Source organism: Perna viridis, chromosome 8 (genome assembly GCF_037379345.1).
Source record: "Perna viridis isolate PV_CMFRI_1.1 ecotype Kerala chromosome 8, ASM3737934v1, whole genome shotgun sequence".
Taxonomy (NCBI): Eukaryota; Metazoa; Mollusca; class Bivalvia; order Mytilida; family Mytilidae; genus Perna; species Perna viridis.
Window position 1 is genome coordinate 31277465 of NC_142452.1, and position 22870 is coordinate 31300334.

A 22870-nucleotide genomic window follows, 5' to 3' on the forward strand; every position below is an offset into this window, starting at 1 on the left:
TCACCACCAAATGTAAAATAGCATTGTTGGAGCGTTAGATTATAGTTCCACAACCGTTTTACGTAACTGATGTTCAACTTTCTAATTCAATTTTGTCTTGTTTAGTATTTTAGTTTCATTTTGACCATCTTTCTATCTAATCATGTGCACCTGTCTATTGTACCATTTTCCGGAAATGCGCACAGTCGCATATACTAAATTATATTTCCTTTTGGGTCGTTACTCATTTATTTTCTTTTAAGTTTAGATATATAAAAGGAGCTTTCAGTTCAGTTTTCAAAATTACAGTGTTTTGTAATGAACCAAAATATCGCTGTTTTTAAACTTGCCAAATCATAACTTAACGGGGAGTCATGTCTAAAAATAAAAGGTTGCAAATACCAAAATCTATAAATAAACACGATAAATATTTTAGAAAGCAAAGGAAGTTAATCATAAATCTCAAAGATCAAACTTAAGGAAAAATAAAGTGGACCCTTTATTCAAACGTTTGTCTAGTAAAGTAAGTATATGTAGTTTTTTTGTGGTAGACATTGAATAAGTATATAACTTCCATATCAGGGGACAAAACAAACTATTTTAAAGAACTACGCAATATTTTGTAAAGGATAGCAAAAATATAATAAAGCAAAGGAAATGATAATTCACGAAAATAAGGCAATACCCAAATAAGGATAAATACGTGTAAAGACTAAAATAAACCAAACACTTGAAATTTTACAGTCATTGGAATCCTTCACAAAAATTCTGACTACAGTTTTTGCATTTTTACTATATTTATGCTATATTGAAATGCGTTTCAAATCTGTCGAAGATAACATCAATATTACTTACTCTGTATGAAAAGACTCGAATGTAAAAATCGCAATTAATCATCACAATGCTTCTGCTCTCACTTACTTTTCATAAAATTTTTCAGATATTTTTTCATGCGCATTTGATTTTATATTAATAGAATGTATCAACCACAGTTGCACAGCTCTTATTTACTACAAACATTATTAAAGTGATATTCAAATTTCAAATATCATAGGTTAAATACTTAGCTAAGAAAAGCAAACAGAAACAAGAAATACATTAATAAAAAGAAAAATACTCTAAATAGACTCTATCCAATGGACTTAGCAACATAGCAGGCTATGTATATCATATTAAGAAAATACATCGATAGGACTGTATTTACCAATTAATCTAAAATATTGTTTCATACATTATCTTCTTGGCAAAAATGTTCCAATAAATGAATTTCTACTATAAAAAATCAAATTCAGCACTATTCTGATTTTAAACGTGTTTCGTGTAACGGTAAGTGATCCATTTCCTTGGTTAAATACAGTGGTCAATAATAGTCTATGCCTGCCCTGCCGGTTAATTTATTACAATAATGTTAGCAAAATTTATCAAGGACATTGAGATGAAACGAGTATGAAATCAACATTTTTACGCAGATTAATACCGTCAATTATCAGTTAAAAAGGCCATGTGTAATTTACATGCATGTTTTCAGTTATTGTGATACCACTGAAGTAGTTCCGTAGTTCGGGGCGTGGCTAAAATATCAAGTTAGGCTGTACGAAAAGGACAATGTTGCTCGATAACGCTGATCTATTCAGAATTTTATAGAATTTAAAATATGTAATAACGTTTAACTAATTATAAAGTTACATGTGTTTTGGTTTATGCAGATTTTAACGGTAATATAATTTTTCTGTTAAGATTACGATTCGATCAGTTGGTGTAAATAACTAACATATACAAAGATACATACATCTAGTATCACCAACTGACGAAGAATATTTCTACACAAATATCGTTTTTTTTACCTGAAACGGACCATGAAATTGAAGGATAAATATTTAGTACAGATTAAGGAGGTAGAACTACGGTAAGGGACACAATTCTTACAAATCATTGGAACGTTTGTATTCAGCACTTTACATCAATCTCATGTAATTATTAAAGTAACTTGAACTGATTTCATTCTGTCTCAAATAAAAGCTTGATTGGCGTTGGTGAAATTGAATATGATGTTAACATTTCACCGATTTAAAGATTCATGTCCCTCACCTCCTTAAAAACATAAGCTAATGTTGAACAGTCTAATGCTTGCAAAACAAGAAGTCGGAGTTATACAGATCGTTGAGGTGACTAGTAATTATATTTTAATTTTGTAAATTAAGGTGGCAAAATGAGACAATATTCGCATGCATACCGTCGGAAAAACCCAACAATGTTTCCAGAAGTATGTACCGCGTGTAAACCGGAAAGAAGGTTTAAATATCCCTACGATAAAGCCCAACATAATCAATGTCTTCATGGATGCATTCCGCCAACAGGAAGACGAGAGACGTATGGGTTAATAGCGCAGAGTTCAAATCTGTTTGACCACTATTCATTTGTTACCCCTCGTGAAACGTTGTTGGCCTTGTCACCGATGACCAAACCTAGATGTCCGCTGTATAACTTGTCAACAGTAGGATTAGACAGATTTGTAAAAGATGAGGTTGAACCTGATGGTCCATACAATGACAGCTGTAAGGCTGTAATTCATCGTCTCTGTGAATTCATGAAAAATAACTTTCCAAGTGAACTCCGCCCATCTGAAATTATCAAGGTATTCAGTTCTATATCCAGAAATGTCATTAATATCAAACACACAAGTCTGCATATATTTTGTAATATAAAAGCGAAAAGACACTTTCATACAAGAAAATCCCCGATATTGTTTTATTGAGAAATAATTAGTTCAGACGAAAAATATTATACTTTTAGAGATAACAATCACTTTATCATTTACTTTACCTGTTAAATCGAAATTTTATGAAATCAAGTAATGAATGTGTCCCGAACGAGTGTTTCTAGAAAGCATGTGACGCATACCATGTCGGTGCAATTGGTCTATTCTCCCCCTTTTTAGTGGAGTCATGATTTGCTCATTTGATTTTGTTTCTTTGTACTTATTTTTTTTCATGCACTTATCGCTATAAAACACATAAACATTCCATATTATATTTACTTGTTTTAATTGGTTTGATCATCATTGCGATCATTTCAAAACATTTGAAAAACTTAGTTTGCAACTTTTCCTGTGAAGTTGTATTGTATTCGTCGATTGTGATTCAAAATGGGTGAACATAAAGTAGGGTATTGTGAAACGTTTATCTTGGCTTTTTTGTGAAAAACGTGTTTTCCTGCTTTCTATTATTAGAAATATAATTGCATCTAATCATAATTCTTTTGTGTTATCTTCAGGACAATCTTACCACAAATAATAAGTTCTATTCGGTAAATGTCTGGTGTTTGTTTTATTTTATATAGAGTGGATCACTTGGGAAAGGTACTGCGGTAAAGGGAAAATCCGATGCTGATTTAGTGATATTTCTGTCACATCCGAAATATGGTTCTGTTACCGATATTAAAAATAACATGAACACGATACTGAGAAAAATGAAAAAATATTTAGAATATGGTGAATGTAGAATTGACGGTCAAACTGCCCATGCTATAAAAGTATCCGTCTCCTGTCATGAAGGCCATTCACATGACGTTGACATTTTACCAAGTGTTAACATACTGCATAAAGGTATCTTTATTTTATAACTTGTGCATTAAGATTGGTTGTTCACCTCTACGACTTCAGCGATGACAAAAGTGTAAATTCCATGTACATATCGAAAACAACATGTGTACCATCGCTTCAATAACTATCCTTTTATAGAGTAAAGACGGTATTATCTGCTTTATTTCATTCATTTTTTACCGCAATGTATATTCAACACAATATTTTTTTGGAAATAATACAGTTATCAGTAGCCCTTAAACATTTTGAATATTGACAATGACAACCGGGTCATATATTACTAGTGCATGCCACCATTTCAATGTCAATTTTGAGCGTCAATTACACTGAATGAGAGCATACAGGAACAAAAAACTATTGATATATATAATAGTTAAGTATTGGAAGTATATGGAAAAAAACCACTTTTTTGGAATTACAAACATTCTAAATGAAGTAATAATTAATATGCCTGCTCCTTATCGAAAATCTGATACAGTAGACACAGTAGCTAGCGGTCTTGAATAGTAGCAACCACATGACAAATGAAGTTGATTAAGGCAGCATTTAAATATATTAAAACAGTCACTACAAATTATCAATTTCGACGCGATTTTGAAATGTATATTTGACAGTTAGCAATATAGTTACATGCAATTTCATTAATTAGGGACAAGTACAATTTATTCAGAGATGGCAAACAACCCACGCAACCGGGAGTACTATTCGGCAGCATTGGCACCACTGCAACTCGACTTTGTATCACAACAGCCAACAAAATTAAAGACGTTGATTCGGCTTCTAAAATACTGGAGGAAAACAGCGTTTGAGGTCAAAAATTTTATGGGTTTTGTATAAGTGTTTTTGCGGACGTGATTATTCTTTTCTATATCTGTTCTTTGATTTTATTTCCCTCTTTATTTATGTTAACAATGCATTTTGTATCGTATCGTTTCAGCTAACATAAAAAGCAGCTAATGGCAGCCTGAATCATTTCGTTCTAAAATCACAATCAAATTAGTACCGCTATATGCTGATGGAATTTACCCAAGACAATTGGACGTTTTTTTGTGTTTTTTTTTTTGTTTTGTTTGTTTGTTTTTTTCTTTCTTCTTCGATGCACCTTACTTTACACATTGATCCTTTAAATGGAAATTCAAAGCGAGTTCAAATTTGCTTTCTGGCGTACTTTACTTTTGTGTGAAGATCTTTATTTGGGGGAATGTCTTCGTAACGTGTACGTCAGCAAACAAAAATTATATAAAACAATGCTTCTTATAAATAAATAGGAAAGTACTGGTTACAAACGATTGCCGTCATCATATCCACTGGAACTTATTGCTATTGGAGAATGGTGGGATGTCGACAGACCAATCAATTTTGACTTACGCAAAGGATTTTACAACGTGCTGAAAGCATTGAACAATTACAGATCCCTTGCCCATCTCTGGACAATCAATTACAGAGAGTCTGATGTAAATTGGTATGTACTTTTGGACCTAAACATAAACAAATGTGTTTACCATATGCTAAATGCGTTTTATAAGACAGTAGGTATCGCGGTCGTTCAAATGAAATAATGTCGTCGGCGTGGTCTTCTGTAAACAATTGGCTTCCGTAGCTTTAATATTTGTTGGTTCATCTATATATTTGTTTTCACAAGTTACAAACTACAACAGGAAGTTTTGTGTTGATTTTTTCCTGTTAAGGCCATCTCAATCGTTTATGAATAAGGGACTAAATATGGCCTTTACACGTTTTCAAAGAATTCAAAATTTTAATGCAAGAAAATCATATCAATTCTTGTGCTATTGTTGAACAATGTTCTTTACCACTAACTTCATACCGGGATTGCTTTTGAAGGAAAAAGACTTGAACATTCAGGAGTAAGGGCCAAAACGGACCAGAAATAATCACTTGTAGTAAACCTCTATAAGCCACGATTTGCCTTTTATTTTCTTTAATGAAAATTGTAGAAATTTGTTTCAATTTTTTTCAATATTTTCTAATACTTTTTGACGTTGTTCAGAACTTTATTTTTTAGTGATCTGCAGACACGTCCATACGTGATGGATCCAGCTAACCCATTCAATGATGTGATGACTTCCTGCAACTGTTGGGAAGACGTTGCCAGCAATGCACGAGAATGTCTGAGAAAACCAATGTTTAGTGACCTTAACGGGGAAGTAGGATGGATGTGAATGCTTGAATTTTTGTATACATATAAAAGAACATCCAAAAATTAATACTAAATCTGAAAAAAAAAATCTTTTTGATAATTTATACTTATAAAACAAGATACAAAACGGATCTATATAATATTCTAGCGGCATTCATTTTTTTCTAATTTAAAATTGTCTGATAACGAACTTAAGAATACAAATCTAAAATGTACACAGGTAAATGGGACACATCGAATTATTTTACAGGTTTGATAGACATAAAGCACTCATTAAACATATTACTATATAAGTTACTATGATATTTTATTCAACAAAAAACATTTAACCATGTAGTGCTTCATTGTATATCCCAGTGTAGACGTTATGAACTATTGGTAAACTAGGGTTGGGTTAGTTTCTAAATTTGTTACTCAACTTGAGATAAGAAGTGTTGAGTTTTATATGTATGTTTTTTGTGATATTATGCCAGAATCGCTTATTTTTTATTACATAAAGACAGACAAAGGTGTTTGACATATTCAATACTTAGCATCTAAGTACATCTGAACTAGTAAAATGTTTAATTTTATTTGTCGAGAAAACTACAAGATACATATTATGAAATGTTTGTGATTGCTGCACGTTTCGTTTTGTGTCTGTAGATACTAATGATTTGTACTTCAAATATATTAAATAAACTTTGTGTGTGTAAATAACGTTTTATAGCCATCACAACTCTCAGAATTTTCTCATTTTCCTATTAAATATTCCGTTTGGAATAGTAAATACTTTGATCAGTATAATGATTTGTAAAATTATTTAATGTTACCATAGCAACAATATTTTTTATGTCCATTTATATTGGCAAAATTAACAGAAAAAAACACAATTTTTGCAATACTTCATAACTTTATTCTGTATAAATAAATAAATGAATCATTAAAATGATAATTTTATTTTTTTTTTTGACGATATTATTTTGCTGAAATTGCCACTTTTAAAAGTTTCACCTACAAGAAATACAACTGAGAAACATCTGGAAATTTATGTCAAATACAAAGTTGGTCCTATAGATCACAATATTAAAAAATTGGCTCAGGTATTTTATATGTTTTAATAATAACAGGTTTTGAAAATTGGGCAATTTCGTTCCTTTTAAAAAAAAATGCAATCAACCAGTTCACCATTGTTTTAGGTTCCATTTTTGGAATGCAAAACATTTTGCATTTGGTGTGGCTTTAAGCTTTATATGACTTACATATAGCATATTAAAGTCTACTATAAGTTTAGTTTTTTGTGTGAATTGCTATTTTTGTTGGAACAACACAGATTGTGAGAAATAATTGTGATATAAAAAATAACAGTGTGAAGATTAAAAAGAAAACATTATACTTTTGTTTGATTATGTTGCACTTGTGTTCGAGGATTGTTTGTTGCATAAATTGAAATAATTTAGTAGTCTGTCTTACTCTCTTATCAGAACTAAGTAATAAATTACCTGTAAACTGTCAAGTTGAATAAATTTTAAAAATGTAATTTTGGGAATTTTTCATATTTGCCTATGATAAAGGTCACATATTCAATAAAATTACTGTGAAAGTGTATGTGATATAAGTTACAAAAGGTCTAGTTTTCTAAGAAAAAAAGGTCTAAAAGCAAAACATAAATTCCTTTGTATGGCCCATTGATAAGAAATTTGTGTTGCACTCAGTGACAAGAATAAATTAGAACTTAATCACTATGGAAAACATTAGCAACTCACCATAATCGTTCATCATATTCTATATTCTATATAAATGCAAGTTTTGGATAGACATGGTACTTTTATCACTGTTTATGAGAAAAAAAAGAGATCCAACTTTCTATTCCTCGCTAAGTAAATTGTTCTGAATGTCAGAAATTGTCTGCTCTCTCACAGCCTCATTCTTGCAACACTGTCTAGAAAAAAAGCTAAGTAATCTGCTGTGGAGTTGAGAATTCTTCAATGGAAAACCGTCTTGTACCATGAACATTCTGAACACTTCTCATCAATACAAAAACCTTTTCAGGATCCTCTTTACGTCCTGTTGTTACCCCAATATTAAAACGGTCAATCAAACAAGTCTTTTGATTTTCATTGAACCTTTTGAATTTTCTTTCTGATTTGATGCCCCAACCTTGGGTAAGTGTGGTGTTGCTTTCCTGTTCTGAACAATTTGTTCTTATAATGTAGTCTTCTGTAAGGACTTGAGCATCAGATAGTTTTTTACATATTCCGTCTTTAGTATGTCAGCTATTTTCAAACGTTCCGATTGGATCACACATTCATCAACTATTTCAAGGACATTCAGTTCTGTAAATGTGTTAAATGACGATGTACAGCCTTCATTGGAACAGGTCAATACATGTATTCCTCGGTTTTGTTGAGAAGATGGATGACTAATGCTGTGGAAGTCAACCACTTCCTTCGGTATCTCAACTTCTTTCTTTGGCTGATTTAGTGTCTCATCCTGGGAATGTTGTATCAATTTACCTGAAAAAATTTTGTTTCCAAATTAATCATTGTAATATGAAAATACAAGAGTTAATTTAAATTAAAATTTGTTTTTGAGAAAGATATATGTCTCAAACTGTCTTGCTCATTTCTATGTTCAAAGGGTCATAAATCCCACATAAACCAGTGAATCAAGATTTCCAAAATATATGCACAATTTCATATGACATCCTTGCTACATACCATGTTTTGTAAATTTCTGTTCAGTAGTGTGTGAGGAGTTGCGCTGACAAACATTGTGACTGGCAGACTGACAAGTCACAAAAATAATGTCTCCCGGCCAAAGCAGGGGGCAAACCTAATTACCGTCATGCTATTTGGAAAGGATAACATATTGACTTGATTTCATGTGGCAACTGAAAACGACCATATATGTACCTATTAGCAGGTAACATTAGTAGCTGATTCACTGGTTGAATATCTAATAACATAACATTTAGCCTAGATTCGGCCCTCCATTTAAGACTGACACATACATGTACATTTATCAATTTGAATGAATTTTCATTACCTGGCCTAATTTTGTAATATTTCCCTACCCTAATTCCAGATTCATTAAACTGAAAGTTGTTCAGGCAGCAACTTTTCACTTGGTCATGTATGTATTTCACATTTAACTGACTTGTTTAAATATACGTTCGATCTGAATTTGGGCTATCAGTTTATGTCAAACTTAGCCCTATCAACTTTGCAAATAGTAGTACTAGAGTGATATATAATTGTAACCTTGTATAATAACATGTCTAGTGAAGTTTGTCATCATAAGCTTTTATTTGATGGTTTAGTGATTTGTAAAATTACTTAAGGTTAACATCTATGACATCTTACATTTATAAAAATCCTAGAGAAAACTACTATCACTATGAAATGAAATAATGCCTGTAATTACTGTTACACCATACATGTACATGTCAAAAAATGTATGTACATATTTTACCCTTTAGTGATTTGTAGATGAGCTTGCATGTTCATTCAAAAATTTTTCAATTATTAAATTATCCATCATCTGCATGTCATATAAGTCATTACAAACACCAATATGAAAATACCTTGCATTCAACAGGTTCAACATATTCGTCCTCACATTCCCTAGTTTTACTACAAATGGTCTTTCTACAGTTTGCCCAATTTGCTGAAAAATAAAAAAAAATCCTAAAATAAATATAACATTTCTTCAGTATGTATAAAATGTGCAAAGTTTGAATGGTACATGTTCAATACTTTTCGCGTTATGGATTACACAATATATGCACCATAAGCAGCATGATTCTCGAGAGAGAAAAATGGCAAAAAAATGGCAAAAAAGGGCATTTGTTTCAAGTTCTCCAAAGTAGGAAGTGCACATCTTCAATATTAATGTAAACACATACATTTGTTGTTGGAAAAGGAATATAATATGGTAACACCCATACATGTACATGTAAATCAGATTAAAACAATTTTTACATGTATTTGTTCCAAACAAAATCAGAATATTTATGTTTGAAAAGTCTGATGAAAGTGAAGCAGATCAGAATATTTACATGTAGGGGATGACTTTTTCATTCTTAGGGGGAACTGGCATTTTTTTTAGGTAAGAAATTTTATTTTCCGTAATTATGGTCCACCCACCAAAAGTTGATCTACGCACCACATGTGCATGTTCAGCTGTTTGATTACCAGACCAGCCCACCATGAAACTTTACTTAGGGCTTTCTTATTCATACATAGTAGCTGACAAAACATAGGTCATATGGTCCTTTGATACTTTTTTTGTGATAATTAATGAAATGTCCATCTGATCTACAATTAGTACACGTATGCTGGGACCCTCTATCGGTCTTATTACTCCCAGATGTATGTGTTTAATGTTTATGTTTAGGAGACTTTTAATTTAGTATTGAAATGGCATAGCTAAGACTACTTACGAGGTCCAACAGGAAGAACAATGCCGTAATTATCCCAAATGATGACAACATTTTCAAACGTCAACATCCAGTCCCTTTTCCGTTTCGATCGTTTGTTGGTAAAATGTTACATGCAGACGCAACATTAGCTTCAAGATGTGTGCTTAGATTCTGGGGTATTTCGCAATATAACCTTCTGCTTCGCTTGTTATCTCTTTGCAAAATATTTGCAAAATGTGATGAACAAATTTTCAAAGGACTTTCAAACAGAGAGTGAACTAGATACAAGGAAAGATAACTCTAATTGGAAACCTATGAATAGGCAATAAACATAGGAAAATATTAAATATACTGTAACCTAAAATGTTAGAAAAATACTTTCTTTATTAATTTTATCTATAAATGTAAAAAGGGTCAGTTTAGGGTTTAAGTGACGTTTTGTGGCATTTTCCAGAGATAAGCAGCTTAGAAATGGTGTCATACTACACCATCTGATTTTTTTGCAATATCTTTTTTATTTAAAAAAATACCCATTCTAATTTTTTTATGATTACTTTTTACACATATAAATATTCTAAAAACAAGATATCAGAAATGTCCTCAGTTGCATTTTGAAATAAAACATGTCTCAATTCAGTGTAATGACAGTCTTAATAAAGACATGTAAATTGATAAAATCAATTGTATTCATTTCATTATTTAGTTAATTATATCAAGCTTATGATTAAACACCAAAATAATTGCAGATAAACAGATTTGGATGGGCTTTTTTATTGAACAATACAGGTATAACAAATTTGACCAAATCTGTGAAGACCATACAGAACTATTTCTGTTGCAATGGTGACACGATTTTTTTAAAAATTTTTTTGTAGCAAAACATACTATTTTCTAAACATTCATATGATACACTATCATTGTGCAATACTTAATTCCAAACTTGCAATGTACCATTTCTGGTTAATTTGATGGTTACATAGAATCTCTTAAGATATAATTTACATTGAAACATTTATAAGTTCAGTGTCATTTGTTACCTTCTATAATTTTGATTTCTATAGTATACTCCTTATAATTTATATCTCCTATAAACAAGAACTATCCGGAAAGCCACAATATAATTAATTTCTGTTTACTATTAAATTTTAAACAAAATATCAGAAATGGAAATATGTAAGCTTTCCAACCCAAATCACATTTTTCATGATTCTTAGCTGGAAAAATACTTAAAATAATAACGTAATTTAGGTATCAAATACTATAAACATAAACGTATATTTTTTTTCAATGAAATGCATCGATTGTGTCTAGCTTTTACATCAACTAGTAACTATGTGTCGAACATTTGTGTACATAGCTGTGTTATATCATTAAACTACAATATATCTCTTTATATTCGTACTATAGTCATTCATGTATTCAAATCATAACGATTTATTACAGCTAAATATTATAAAACTACTCAATTTACCCGAATTTGTTCATGGATACTCTCTCATGTTAAGTAATTTTACTTATCGTATAATAATAACTTAGTTCTAAAACTTCTAAAACTGTCATTAAGTAGAATAGACATGTAAATGCCTTGATATCGACAGCTTACAAAGACGCGGCAACACAGAGACGAATAACCATTCTGGTAACAGTCTTGCTGGTTGTAGTTGTAGTAGCGGAAATGATTCCGAGGTTAATGACTACACAGCAACATAAGATAATCATATGTCTTCGATTCATATAATAATGATATGGTAATCTTCTGATAGGTTTGGTAAGACATGTTAAGGTATTTACAGTAGAAAGAGTCAAGGTTATTACCTTCAAATCTTAAGTACCATTGCTTGGGACATAGATGACAGTAACAACACCGTTTAACCTAATAGATGTTTCAACTTGCTTATTAACCTGTGTTGGTTATTCAATTTTTATCTTAATCTTTTTTTATCGTATGGTGAACAGTACAAAACGAACGCTAACGAGATCGTGAAAATATTCCTTGTAGTTATGAAAGGATTCCGGAAGGCATAGATATAAAGACCACATTTTTACTAGATATAACCCTCATGTGTGTGTGTGTGTTTTTTTTTTTTTTTTTTTTTTTTTGTTTTTTTTTTTGTTTCTTTTTGTTTTTTTTTCTTTTAACACACATTGTCCTTCAAAGGGTACCGCTGCAAAAAGTAATTTGTCCACAAATTTTATTTTTTACAATAAGTAAGTGTAAGGCATTTAGTATATAATATTTTAATGAGTAGATTGGATTTGCGAAAAGGGATACAATGACATGTCAGATGTTGAAAAAATTGAAAACATTTAATAATGTCATATGACTAAGAAAAATGAAATGGAGAGTCTATGAAGAATGGGCAGCAAACTATAAGGATTGGGCATAGTCAATATATACAATAGCGACTACTGTATGCATTTAAAGCAGAGACAGATGAACCATGCTTGATATGTGTTAACAATTGATTGTTGTAGATATTATTGACGTATGTTATTGTAATAGGTAATTAAAAATTAACCCGGTATATAGTCGACATTGAAAGGTTATAATGGGAACCAAGATTCTAGCAGAAATCAAAAGAATGTATGACAGGAAAAGAGACAACACGACAAAGAACATGAAATATCCAAAATAATAAGTACAAAGAACCATATGCAAAATTGAGAAGAACAGGCTCAACCAAATACCGGGAGCATGGAACTTTTTCAAGAAAAGCCCGCCTTAAACAAGAGAGCGCATGCAAATGCTTTTTAACCGCCACTGGTATATTCACGCCGCAATGGAAGGAGAGGTTTAGGGAGATGTAAAATCTAGATTTAACCCATTATTTCGTTTGAAATTCCTATACAAAGTCAGGACTATTGCGGTACCAGCTGCTCCGGTGGTGTAACATCTATTTTGCCAGATTTATTTTAGACTTGTCTTGATTAAGAATCGGATTAGTGTTCGGTAAGTTCGGTGTTACCCTTATTGGTAACGTTTGTAAAGAGTGTTATAATCCGTATGCTAGGTGTAACTAAATAAAGTTATTGCATTGCAATATTGGATTATACTTACATTTGCGATATATATTTAACTTGAAAATTACCATTGAAAACAAATAAATCGCACGCCCACCATGAACGGAAAAAAAATTATTTAACGAGAATATAAATCGAGACGCACTTATACAGAATGAGTCATTGATTTTGGAAATCGTACGATGTTGCGCGAAATGATCAAAATGAAGTAGAAATGCAAACTGTTCAAACGACGCAAATAAAATAATACCGGTTATAAACAAAAAAGCAGACAAAACATTAGTCATTTACGAGAATTAAACGCTTCATGCGGACACAAATATAAAAAAAAACCTATAAAAACCAAAGATCCAAACACCGGCAAACGCATTCGTAACCTCACTTGCTAAGTAAGTCTTGCGTAGGAAGACAGATCGCTTTTTCGAGCTCGATAAAAACCCTACTATATATTCGTAATACTTCCTCTTGGATATCGCGCAAACTGCTCGATGAAAGGCAAGCCGAGTAGAAGCGGTTTATGTCGTCTCACATGTTTGAAACGGATACTCTATACAGCTCAATATGGTCATGTTTATGGCGTTAGACATTTTACGACTTTTATCGTCGGACATTATGGCCAATAACCGTTTGTGTGTATCTTGTTTTCATGTTTGTTTTAAAGTATCGATCCGCTGAAAGGATCATAATTATATAACACGTACGATTTGATATTGGCTCTACTTCGTTACAAAAATAGAGTTTTTAAGCCGATGACATCTGCTTTTCTAGCAGTCTTTATCATGTTTTCATTATCATTTCAAACATTAAGACATTTTTGTTATCATTTGTTCATGATGTAAAAATACTTTCTATGTATTCACCGATCGTATCAGCCATCATTAAGTATGCAATGTCGCAAAACCATTCCGCTTATTTTAAGTACATCATAAAAATTAATGTCTATAGAAGTGTAAATAAAAATTAGTAAAAATAAAGTAACCAAGAAAACTTATTAATAACAAATATTAATTGACCTTATAAAATGTCCAACAAACTTGATAATCATCCTCTGTCAAATAATTCTATATTGAATTACAAAGTATTATTTTTTTTAACTATAAAAATATTACGATAATACGACATATTGAACTTACAAGTCAAAATAAAATCTAGAGTTATCAATCTTTGTCTAAGTTGATTATATGCTAAGATGTTTCATTTTTCACTGGGATTTTTTTTTCGATAAACTTTAGGGCATTGCATGTGTACACTAAACTCCTGATATATTTAACTGCTTCAATTTTTACTTTATAATTACAATATTTTGTATAGCAGACAAAATTTGAAATAGGCTCCTGCTTATTATCATGTAAATTGGATTAATAAAATCATGACAATAATTAGAAGTGTTTCAATATAACATTTAGGTCTGCAATATACCCAAAGTTTGTTTTTGATTTATTTGAAGATAAATATATATGTTTTTAAGTAGAAAATGATTGCGCTACAACTTTAGAAAGAATATTATACTACTTCAAAATGATCGAATGTGCGGTACGTTTGTCTATTAACCATCTTTGTCGTGGCCAATTGAGAACCGACCAAATTATTAATTCATTTTTTAATCCTCATCTACGAAATGCAAGAGAAATATGGATCATTATTTAATGGTCAAAACTGTTTCATTAGGAAACTCAAATGATCAAATATAAAATGAATTAAAATATCGAGGTTGAAGATTTTTCTATTAAAGTATGAATACATTCGGTTTTAAATTTGTTTGTAAGAATCGGTAATAAGTTATTCATTCGAATTGATACCTCGATTCGTAAAAACTACTTTTGTTAGCATTTTGTTCAATTGAATGTTGTATAATTATGTGTTGACATTAGTTAAAATTAAACACCGCGGCGAGTACTTATTATATAATCATTAAAATTACAAGTAAAATAGTTTCATCATCACAGATAGAAAAACTTGTCGCAGGCGTCAAATTTGCTGTTTCCACAGAAGAAGAAAAGATACCCAGTTTAATCTACATTATGTACACAACGATCTCATAATCCATACCTCAGGAAAAAAAACAGGTCTTTGATTTTTTAAAGTACAATATATAAATGTATACCCTATGGTTTATATTATTAACTTTATTGATCATCATTGATTTTATAATATGCAACTCCATCTATCTGTTTAAGCGCAGAATCAATATATAATAGTTTTTACATCCGGATGTCAAATACAATATGTGAAAAATACTTAAATTGAAATAATTCATGACTAATTCATGACAATGGTGAAAAACAGTATTTTTGTTCATGATAATTGTCGTACATTTTTTTTAGGCTTTGCATATTATTTTATTAATTTCTTCTTATATTGTTTATAACTGGAAGACATTGTAACACTTCAAATTGACAATTGGCGCACCAGCACAATGTATGAGCCACTTAGCTTACAAAAGGTGACATCTGTAGCTTTTCAGAGTTGGTATAGATTTGTACATTCAAGAAACAAAATTGTATAACATGCGTCTACGAATCACAAGTAACTATTCTTGCATCGACATGAGACTATGTTGCAAATTTACGAAAGAATTCAATGTACATCTGCTTCAATTTTATCTTGAATATTACTCTTTAAAATCATTTGAAAAAAGATAACATTCTATCATGTGATTTGAACTTTTACATGAACTTTAAAAATACCAATTCATAGGTAACGCAGATATTGGTCTACAAATTACATTTGTAATCGGATAGATAGTAAGGTAGACAAACAGAAGGACGGACAGACACAGTGTGATTCTTTTATATTTTACAACCACAGGAAAAATAGTGTAGGGCCTGTTTGTTCAAGTTATCTCAATAAAGAATCTGATCAAATAATCTGAATCCCGTCAAAAGTTCCATAATGCAATTCACACACCACCTTGAGTACTTTGGCATCACTAACCACCGATGCATTCAACTGGTTCATTTACAATTCTACTTCATTCCAATTTGTCATATCTATATATGGTTTTTATTTTTGCTTATAATTGAAATATTATGGTTTTGTATCCATTTAAGACATGAGTTACAAAATAAACAAAACGAGTTCTACCTAGATAATGAGAGGGTATATCCACTGTTAGATCATAATATGATAATTATTTAGACTACAAAAAGGCGCTTGCTATTGAATTATCTTTATATTTTCTTTAATTATAATTTCAATAAAGCCACACAAAAGTTTTTATTTAAACTTGTTTCTCGCTTTTGAACAGTAATACGGTACTAGCATGCAAAGTATTTGTTTTCAGACATTTTACAAACCAACTATACGAACCATTCGAAATAAACAATTGCAATCTGTTCGCTGTATCCATAACCTCGATGTATAAAATAAAGAGAAATCAAGGTTATAGCGGTAATCAAAATAATGTAATCCAGGGACAAAGACCAGACATGGAAAACGGACATACACTGGGAGCATGGGCCAGGTGCACCGGTAGGGTAAGCGTCCTCTACTTTTCTAGAAACACTCGCCGAGTTGCTCATAAAAAGTCAAGTCCGGGGTAGACAAACGAGGAAAGGTAAACTATGACTCGTTGAATAAATCAGTTTTCATGGTGCAGATGGATACACCATAACGATCCACGAGTTCATGATGACGATCATAGAACTTCTGTAGTGATGACTTCAATCTTGTAGCAACATAACCCTGTTCCAGAAGCCTATTTGTTAGAGTTCTAGCGCGATACAAAACGTATGCGTAGTTTCGGCAAGCTCTGGCATAACGTATGAGTTGTGATATGAATACTCCATACGCAGGTGCTGAAGGGATGTTACCACAGGTGAAAGGAAAATTGACAATTCTGAATGAAAAGTCATCACGTTTGTCGTAAAATTTGGTTAATAGTTTTCCTTTACCATCGATTTCTAAGTGTAGGTCAAGATATGAGGCTGACTTCACAGTGTCTGTAGTATCATTTATCTCAAGTTCTTTGGGGTAGATGCGATGTATCAAATGCCCGAAATTAGGAGTGTTTAAAGATAATACGTCATCTATATAGCGGAAACTGAGATTAAAGGATCTAGCTAAACGATATTCATTCTTTCGGGTCAGATCAGTTATAAAGTCAGCCTCATACGAGTAAAGGAAAAGGTCGGCAAGTAAAGGAGCACAATTTGGTCCCATTGGAATGCCGACTGTTTGTTGAAAAACACGCCCACCACACTGGACAAATATGTTGTCGATTAAAAATTCCAGAGCATTTTGTAAACATCTTCCTCTGTATATTTGGAAGATGATTTGGAATTATATCTTACAAAGTATGAGGAATCTCTGCCAAGAACTGTACCATATCAACCATTTAAAAGACATGTCACTTATAAGGTAATTGACTGTAACTGGCAAAGCAAGGACAGGGTGACCATATCTTAACTCAGTTAACTCAGGCCAGGTGTATTAAATACCTTTGTGCATTAAACTAGTAAACTAATTGGAAACAAAAGAGCTTCCCCCAAATGCATTGGTTTAGTAACTTGGGAGCGTGTGTTTGTTTCTTTGTTTGTTTTTTTGTTTTTTGTTTTTTGTTTTTTGTTTTTGTTTTTGTTTTTTTGTTTTTTTTGTTTTGTTTGATTTTTGCTCATAATTTAAGACATGAGTCATAAAATAAACAAAACGCGTTTTACCTAGATAATGATGATAATGATTTTAATAAAGCCACACAGAAGTTTTTATTTAAACTTGTTTCTCGCTTTTGAACAGTAATACGGTACTTGCATGCAAAGTATTGGTTTTGAGACAATTTACAAACCAACTATACGAACCATTAGAAATAAACAATTGCGACCTTTTCGTACCCACAACCTCGGTGTATAAACGAAACCATTTAAAATACATGTCACCTATAAGGTTATTGAGTGTAACTGGCAAAGCAAGGACAGGGTGACATTATCTCAATTCAAGCCAGGTGTATTAAATACCTTTGTGCATTAAACTCGTAAACTAATTGGAATTCAAAGATCTTCCTCGCAATGCATTGGTTTAGTTACTTGGGGAGTGTGTGTGTTTGTTGCATAGTTATTGCAAAAATAGTCAATATCCTGCTTTTACTCCAAAGGTTTAATTTTTATCATATACAATGCTTTGTTATAGTTCATCACCTTTTAACATATAATTCATTTGCCAAAGACATTTCACTAGAAAAAGCAGATCATTTATTACATTCATGTCATTACATAATGTCTTGAATGCACTCACATAATGGCTTAGATAATTAAGGTCTACCTGTAATGATGTCAGTCTGTGGTTAGGACCATCATGGTAAATGTTCACGTTCCCTGGTTAAAGACTCTGGTCTCTATACAGATTACCTGCCTCGCAATTCAAAATGTAAACAAACCATCTAAAAGTAGACATACAATAATTCATAAATAAAATAAAGTCAGAATGTGCATGACCTTGTATAGTGTGGAATGCGAGCAATCAAGGTGAGATAGCAATGGTAATCTCTGGTTGGTTATTTTTCCACCAATGGAAATGCAGACACGAGAGGTCCGTACTGGTACTATTGCTTTTTCTTGAGGCGTATTTCTTCCAATTTCAAGTTTTGTGTATTGGATATTAAATTGCAACCAACAAATCCGTAGTGGTAAAGCGACTAGTTTTGATTTTGAAATCTTTTTCAATATATGTAAGTTCGTTTCCCCGAGTAGTACCCCTCGCACCTGTAACATTGTCTTAATTAATGGACAGGTGATTCCCCGTCGTTTACATAGACAAATGTCTTTGTATGCGTATTGATCCAGTTTTAAGGTAGATTCACACAACGAATTTAAATCATTGTATAGCGAATAGAGTTTTGAGTTTTTCTAATGCAGGGGATTTAAATAAAACGCATTAACTGATCTATGCACACTCAGTTGATCAAAAATGACCCAGATGTGTAACCTTCAAATGTGTTACAAACACCATTAAGTCACGTTTACAATAATCAATAATTTTAATTAAACGAGAATCGAGAGAGTTAATATCATTGATCAATTTTATATCATAAAAAGCTCAAATGAATTCTGTTTGAGATCCTTTTAAAAATAAATTTTAAAGCTTTAGCAGAAATTAACATATTAGTAAATTTTAATTTACACATTTATCAATATAAATAATTCATGCATGGTGATAGGGCGTTTATTCCAACGAAACTTGACATACATTCTGAGAAAGATGTAAAGATATCAATAGTCTATAGGTCGTATTGATATGGATATGATTAAAGACGTTCATCTATATAGATAACGGTATCTTAAATGTTTAATTTTGATAAAAAGAAGGTTCATTTTTTACCTGCTTTGATAAATACTATTGACAAAAAGTAAGTGCACCTTTTAGCGAAATGCATTGGTATATTGAAACAATACAGTAAAACTATATTCTAAGCTTTTTGCGTTTTTAGTAGTACTCTTGCTAAGGCTCATTGAAAAAGTGATTCATGGTTGGAGAGCCTAATTATTTCATTTTTGAGATTTTGTTTAAAATGTCATGGTTAACAGACATTTACATGTGGTATATCATATAACCTCAGTTCATAGGGGATATTAATTAAAAAAGATGTACAATATAATTCAAAATTAAGATAGATAACACTGAAACACAAAAGACACTCCTAAGAGCAGGCAGATTGGAATAAATGATTGTAATTGCATCACATAGACACATAAAACAACTTAATGTCAAAAATAAAATGTGTAAATTTTTTGGGGTGAAAATATATCATATATCATAGAACTTGCACAATGCTTACAAAGACTGCTGCTTAAGTCGAAATAAATTTTCCTCTTATAATCTTTGTTGCTTCGTTTGTTTGTTTGTTTGTTTGCTCGTTTGCTTGTTGTTTGTTTGTTTTGTTTGTTTATTGATTTAATTGTTTTGCGCGAAAGTAGGATTTACATAAGCTGATGTCCGCAACCTATATTTGAACAAGACAAGTGCGTAACTTTACTTCAATCGATGACCTTGACCTTGTCTAGCCAGTGAGAGCAAACAAAACCTCTATAATATTTATGACCATATACAACTGAATATACACCTATAATTACTTTATGGTCTGTATACAGCAAGGATATATGCTAAATATATGTATATTTAACAGGTAGAAGCTGACAATTTAGAAATATGTACTTAAACCTAACTTTGACCAAGAGTGTGTATTAACCAAAGTTGAAAACACCCATGATTATTAGTACAAATTCATAAATAATGTATCCTCTTTGGAATTGACCTTTAATATAATAGTAAACTATTCATTATGTGTATGTGCCGTACATAATCATTTAACATTTTGAACAATTAATACATCATGATTTAATTTTCAATAAATCCTGTGGTACAGGTAAATGTAAACATATGACATATTCTAACAATACAAGGATAGATACATGTACCTACCACCATAAAGGACTGATGCTTAGAATTGTTGAAAAGATATTTTTTTTTACTTTTATGCTTGTATCAACAATCTGTGAATTATAGAGGCTAGAGGTAAATTAGTACTTTATAGGTTTTTTTGGCGAGACAGTTTACTGATATTGCCTCTATATACACAATTGAACCTCTGAGACAAAATGTGTATGACAGATTATCCATTCTCATCTCAAAGCAGGCAATAGATTGGCTAAATGAAAAAAAACGAAAATCTTTGTATCGTCACAGTAAAGTAAAATGTCAGTCCAGTCAGTCAGTGGCTTGATCAATAGCATCTGAACACGCCAAATTTAACAGTACAATTAATTATATGCAACATGTCGTGGTCTTGGATAATGCCCACTTACCATTGCAGGTCTTGAACAATCGTTAATTTTTTAGATGCTTTGCTAAAGGTTTGGGGCCCGAGATACCCTGCTAGGAAATTTAATCAAAGTATTTCCTACTTAAAAATTAACTTCTGCGCTAGCTAGTGCTAGTGTTCTTCTGGAATTTCAGTTGGTTTGTTGGAATTTCATCTCTCCAAAATAGCTACAGTGTTAAAGCTGCAACAATACGAAAATAATTCGTCATAGTAACTGACCTGAAATTTTGTATTTTGCTTTGTTCTGCTTGTTCTGCTTTGTTCTGCTTTGTTTTGGGTTTGTTTGTTTGTTTGTGCGTGTGGTTTTTTTTTTTTTTTTTGGTTTTGTTATTTTTCATTATTTTATTTGTTTTTATAGGATTGGGGTTATTGTTTTCTTTTGCGGGTTGTTTTCTTCAGTTTCGATATTTATTTGGTACTCTTTTAACAAACTTATTAGAAAATCATCGGTGGATTTGATGTATGCTTAATATATATATGTATATATATATATATATATATGTCACATCTTGTATATACATATACTTTTAAAATTCGTTCTTGTCGAGACACGTGTTTAAATTGATCCCGTGATGGGTATATATGTGTTAACAAACAGCAATCAACAACAATGAATACACCTTTATTTTTTACATTCTTTGAGCTAAAACACAGAATACGCATTATTTGTGACAATCCATTCCACAAATTCATGAGAGAAGACAATTTATCCATAAACATTTCAAACGATTAATAAACTAAAAATAGAATTTAAACACCTTGGGTATCTTTAAAATTTCCCTTTGGCTCTGATCCAGCCGACAGCTAATGTTCAACAAAGAAGGGGAATTATTTTCTAATGACCTTGACGCCGATTGGATATTGTTGACAATACAGATATTTTATCTGAACGTTTGTTTAGATAATTGGCTCTTTAAAAATTCGATTGTACCTTCAACACATAAATTAAACCGGTGCGTCTTTTTATAATCATCAATGCATGATTTGCATGTACCACCCTTTTACTGAATTAAGCTTTCAAGTACATGTAATCACCGCATTGGTCCCATGCGTTAAGAATAGTCTATAAAATTGTATAGTTAAGTAAAACATAAAGAAAAACAAAAACAAGAATGTGGGGACTAAGATTTTGTTGGGGCGTTTCTGACTAAAATGAAAATAATCAATACATTGATATCGACATAGATTGGATATTACGCTTTATTCAAATGTGAATGCTTTCATTATCCTAATTTGGTATAAATATTCCAGTTTTACCTATTTATTTATTGTGTCAATTTTTTCCCAATCATTTCATAGATGCCTAAATCCTAAAATATCTGGCAGTGGAAGATTGTGAGCGCATGTCATATTCGTTCTTTAATATTTTTGTTTTCATTTATTATTTTTATTTGTTTGTTTTTACTTGTTCGATTGTTTGTTTATTCGTTTGTTTGTTTGTTTTTTGTTTTTGTCGTTTTTTTTCGTTGACAATAGACGACAGTTCTGTCAAATGTGTATTTTTGGTTAGATCTTCACTGAGCTAAATTAATATTGCAATGTATATTTGTAAACATTGATGACCCATTGCATACAATTATGAATAAAAATGATAATCATTCTGCTCAAAGCCAAAAACCTATTAAGATATTTATAAACATTCTAAATATAAATGGTGTAACTAATGCAATGATATGACATAATAAATCTCATTTTAGGGGTACTTTGAAGTAAACATCGCCATTACTATACAACTTGTTTCTTTGAATTACTTTCTCAGTTATGTTTTTATCTCTACATTTTGACGCTATCGAATATTTTGCTTATGCAGAAGTGTTTGTCTGTTAGGGGACCTTTTACAGGAAATCTTTTTCAGGAGGGTTGTGTTACTGCCAGATGAAAATTCACACTAAATAT

At 31.5% G+C, this 22870-nt stretch overlaps 2 protein-coding genes across 2 annotated transcripts; one reads left to right on the forward strand and one right to left on the reverse strand.

The window, feature by feature from the left end:
* The first annotated feature begins 380 nt into the window (after positions 1 to 380).
* Positions 381 to 7257, forward strand: LOC148610223 (2'-5'-oligoadenylate synthase 1A-like). Its single transcript, XM_088542457.1, has 6 exons — positions 381 to 502; positions 2181 to 2614; positions 3319 to 3583; positions 4230 to 4390; positions 4849 to 5042; positions 5604 to 7257. The coding sequence occupies exons 2-6, from the start codon at positions 2189 to 2191 to the stop codon at positions 5758 to 5760; spliced, it is 1203 nt and encodes a 400-aa protein (XP_088398583.1). The 5' UTR covers positions 381 to 502; positions 2181 to 2188; the 3' UTR covers positions 5761 to 7257.
* A 231-nt stretch (positions 7258 to 7488) lies between these two features.
* LOC148610224 (uncharacterized) lies at positions 7489 to 18578 on the reverse strand. The gene is made up of 3 exons (XM_088542458.1): positions 18418 to 18578; positions 9304 to 9386; positions 7489 to 8233 (listed from the first exon to the last, which is right to left on the reverse strand). Exons 2-3 carry the CDS (start codon positions 9308 to 9310, stop codon positions 7923 to 7925), a joined length of 318 nt encoding a protein of 105 aa, XP_088398584.1. The 5' UTR covers positions 9311 to 9386; positions 18418 to 18578; the 3' UTR covers positions 7489 to 7922.
* Between the last annotated feature and the right edge of the window lie 4292 nt (positions 18579 to 22870).